Here is a 4,013-nt window from a genome sequence, read left to right as displayed (position 1 = left end):
CTTCTTCACCTCTTCTTCACCCCTTCTTCTCCTCTTCTTCATCTTTTCTTCACCTCTTCTTCACCTTTTCTTCTCAGGTGCTTTTGATCCCAACATACCAGAGGAGGGACCTTCAGCGCCTCCTGCTGGCTGGCTGGATGACGTACACGGATACCAGGGCCACAGAGGAGGAGGTGAGTCTTTAGTTCTATTTCTTTAAAGTTACAGTGAGGAACTTCTAACTGGTCCTGAACCAGTCTCAGTGTAGTCCTGATCCTCTATCAGACCTCCATCAGTAAAGAGACCATCAGAGAGAAGATGGTCTGTTTCTATAGAGTTATTCTTGATGCTCGTCATCGGAGCCACCGGGTCGGATTCTGGTGAAACCAGATGAACTCATGCAGGTTCACCAGAACCTCCTTCAGCTCAGACTCCAGCAGAGACCGGTCCACCGTGGACAGACCCAGATTCTCCAGCAGAGACCGGTCCACCGTGGACAGACCCAGATCCGGCTTCACCTGCAGCCTTGGACCTGCAGTCGGAGCTCCGGAGGGAGGAGGAGAGCTCAGCTCCCGGCAGCAGCAGCAGCGTCTCCTCCTCCTCCTCCTCCTCCTCCTCCTCCAGGAGCAGAGCTCCTCCTCTCTGCTGGAGACCCAGGACTTATTGCTGGACCCGCTGGAGGGAAGGGAGGCACGGGAGAACCAGAACCAGGACTGAGAGGGGCAGACTGTCAGACCCTGCTGCAGTAAAATGAGAGGTTTTCTAAAGAGGGTCTGGTGCTCAGAGACACTACCACTTTAGTCCACAGGGGGCGACAGAACCAACACAACATGAAAGCTCCTCAGAGTAACTTTATCCATGTTCTTGTGTCTGTTCACCTCCAGAGGGCGAAAACCCGTTGTGTCCACCCCCCCCTGCCTACACCCCCCAGCCTGAACTCAACAAGAACACTCTGGTGCCCGACGTCAGGTAACACACAAATAACACACCTCACTTATCTATAAGATACTCTGCCGAAGAGTCTTTATCTTTTAGACAAAGATATGAAGGCATGATGGGAGTGAGTGTGTGTGTGTGTGTGTGTGTGAGCGTATGTGTGTGTGTGTGTGCGTGTGTGTGTGTGTGTGTGTGTGTGTGTGTGTGTGCGTGTGTGTGTGTGTGTGTGTGTGTGTTGCTCCTCCAGGGTCCCCACAGTGTCGGAGGATGTGGCCCGGGACGCCCTGCTCAAGTTTGTGGAATCAAAATGGAAGTACAGCTCCAAACCTGCCAGGAACCTGGTCTTCAAAGAGCTGAAGCCCGTCTTAGTGTACAGGGTAGGAGCACATACGTCACCTCTAATATCTTCATGTCTAACCTGGACCGGTGTGAACTCATTCCAGAAGCTGCTAGTGTGCAGAGCTATTTCAATGCACGAATGCAAACCAGTGATGTCAGTGTTTTTATATTCTGAAATGAAGCGTTAAGTTCCTCTTTAAGCTCTTCATTTACTGGGAATCCACGAGACTGATGCGTGATTGTCGTCCTCCTGCAGTATCGACTGGAGACCTACACTGAGACCAGGACCAGCACCTGGCAGTTTGAACCCTACAATGGTAAAAACAACTGGAAGAACTCCGAGCTAACGGATTACTTTTGCTCTGCAAGAATAAAGATATACATTAGAAATAGAACATGTGTGTTAACTGTGACCTGTAATGTTGCACATCTGCTGAGTTGTATTGGCTCTAACACGTGTGATGAATAAATAGGGAGTAAGTGCAGCCGGAATGTAAACATCTGTGCAGGGGAGGGGGGGTGACAGTGTTCAGTTCTCAGGCTCTGAGGATGAAGCTGTTGTTCTGTGATTTGATGGACCTCAGGCGTCCAACACAGGACGGCTAGAAGGACAGGACAGACCTCTCCTGGTAGACCAGGAGAGGTCTTCAGCGATGTGCGTGTGCAGGAACCTGAAAGCAGGGGCCCTTTTCCACAGTCCCCCGTAGACGTAACGTGGGTCGGGTCCCTGCTGTCCTATCACCAGTTCTTTCATCGCTGTCGGCTGTGTCGTGTCCTTAGCTAACCGCTGATGTCAGCATGCTAACATGCTCGCAGTAGAGGAATGCATGGAGGACGGAAATGTGGATTTTTGCAGAAAGATAAGCTATTTTGTTGAGCAGGATTGTCTGAAGCGTAAACACAAAGGCCAGAAGTAAAAGGTTACAGGCGGACTAAATATTAAAATGTCTTCAGCTTATTAAACACAGACCTGATTTCAGACTTCTAACCAGAAACACACTGACTTTGACTCTAAAGGGTTCATCAGGTGTAACGTTTAGCATGTTCAGCGTCTTAGCTTAGCGCGCTAACATGCTAATATCTGCTAGTTAGCGCCAAACACAAAGCACATCTGAGGCTGACGGGAACGTCTCACTTCAAGAGACGTGAGACGGAAAGTCTTTGTTTAGAAGCACCGCTCTTCATGGATGATGTCTTCCTGTCTCCTAACAGGACAGGCGGTGGACGGTCCTCAGTACGGTATGAGTCCTCCTCCGTGGGACATTCCGATGGTGCTGCCGCAGAGATACAGCGACCGGGTGGAGAAGGTCCTCGTGCCGCACTCGTCCATCGTGAAGGTGCGGCGTTCTCTCGTTTCCTCAACTGCTGCTGTTGCACTTTGTACGTGTCCTTTGTATTCACAGTAATGTACGCTTGTGTGTGTTTAGCTGTGTCACAAGTGCAACGGCTGTGGAAGAACTCGCTGTGGACACTGCCACGGGAGAGGCCGGGTGAGATGTACAGACGTCTCTGTAGAGATGCTCACAGCAGCAGGTTTCACGTTTCTTTGTTCAACATGAAGAGAAACGGTCAGTGAAGCTGTTCAGTGCACCTTCACCCAGACATCATGTGATCGTAATATATCTTCGTCCTTCAGTTTAATAAACGGACATTTCTACGACACGCAAACTGCCACATTAGAGCTGCATCCATCGATTCATTCCTGTTAATAATTGATGAATTGTTTTGTTTGAGTTATGTCCGTCACAGTTACATAATAGTTTGTTGTATTACTGAAGAATATTCACTTTACAGTCACGTGAACGTAACAAGAGCTGCACAGACGTACAACAGAATAAACAAACGAGGAGTCGATTATGAAAATACTTACTCGACTCATCGTTTCAGCTCCCAACTTTGTTCTCAATGTTTTCAGAAATGAAATGAAAGAATATGAACTGAAACAGGGTGAGGCGGGTGTGACATGGAGTAAACCTGTGCAGTGTGAGAACAGATGAAATAATAGTCCAACAGAGGAGACATTGATCCTCATTGTATCTTCACTCACTGCAGCTTTAGGCCAATAACAGACCTGCTAACAATGCACACACTCCTTTAAACGCTGGTCTCACTCCACAGAAGCGCTGCACCTTCTGCCACGGACACGGCCGCTCCAGGAACAAGCGCTGCACCTCCTGTCACGGCCGAGGACGTAAGAGGTGAGCGTCCAGTCCGCCGGCTTCTTCTTCTCTTTCCTCTGAACGCTCCTCTCTGTCCGGCAGACGCGCTGCTGGAGCTGGAAAGAGTTTGGGCCGTGAGATGAGATTAAATAGAGTCGAGTAGAGTGCTTTATTTAGTCGCTCCATAGACGGTACACACTGTGCCGTCACGTTGTCTCTGTATTTATGTTTTGCTCAGGTTCTTTCGTGTTTCACTTTGACGTTGACGTGAGGGAGTAATGTCTGTCCCGTCCTCCAGGTGTACCTTCTGTCAGGGCCACGGCTACAAGACCTGCTGTGTTTGTCACGGCAGCCAAAACCTGCTGCACTTCATCCAGCTCACCGTGACGTGGTACGCCGAAGCGTCACGTATTCATCACAATGTCTTCTTCTGCAGGTCTGCTTCTGTGTGCTGACTCGTGTGTTTGTGTGTGTCTGTGTGTGTGTGTCTGTGTTTATGTTTGTGTGTGTGTGTGTTTGTGTGTTTATGTTTGTGTGTCTGTGTGTTTGTGTGTCTGTGTGTTTGTGTGTTTATGTTTGTGTGTCTGTGTGTTTGTGTGT

General features: G+C 49.2%; 1 protein-coding gene across 1 annotated transcript; it reads left to right on the top strand.

The window, feature by feature from the left end:
• Positions 1-46: 46 nt before the first annotated feature.
• On the top strand, positions 47-3,889 carry ssuh2.1 (ssu-2 homolog, tandem duplicate 1; the record flags this gene model as incomplete). Its single annotated transcript, XM_031841608.1, has 8 exons — positions 47-173; positions 864-948; positions 1,163-1,292; positions 1,511-1,571; positions 2,467-2,591; positions 2,682-2,744; positions 3,373-3,452; positions 3,712-3,889. Coding segments are annotated over 8 exons (828 nt in total), but the record flags the coding sequence as incomplete, so codon positions are not given.
• Between the last annotated feature and the right edge of the window lie 124 nt (positions 3,890-4,013).

The sequence above is a fragment of the Anarrhichthys ocellatus genome, unplaced genomic scaffold, assembly GCF_004355925.1.
Source record: "Anarrhichthys ocellatus isolate YVR2014 unplaced genomic scaffold, GSC_Weel_1.0 scaffold4808, whole genome shotgun sequence".
NCBI classification, from domain to species: domain Eukaryota; kingdom Metazoa; phylum Chordata; class Actinopteri; order Perciformes; family Anarhichadidae; genus Anarrhichthys; species Anarrhichthys ocellatus.
The sequence above is the reverse complement of the archived record's forward strand: the minus strand, read 5'-3'. Positions and strand labels throughout refer to the sequence as shown.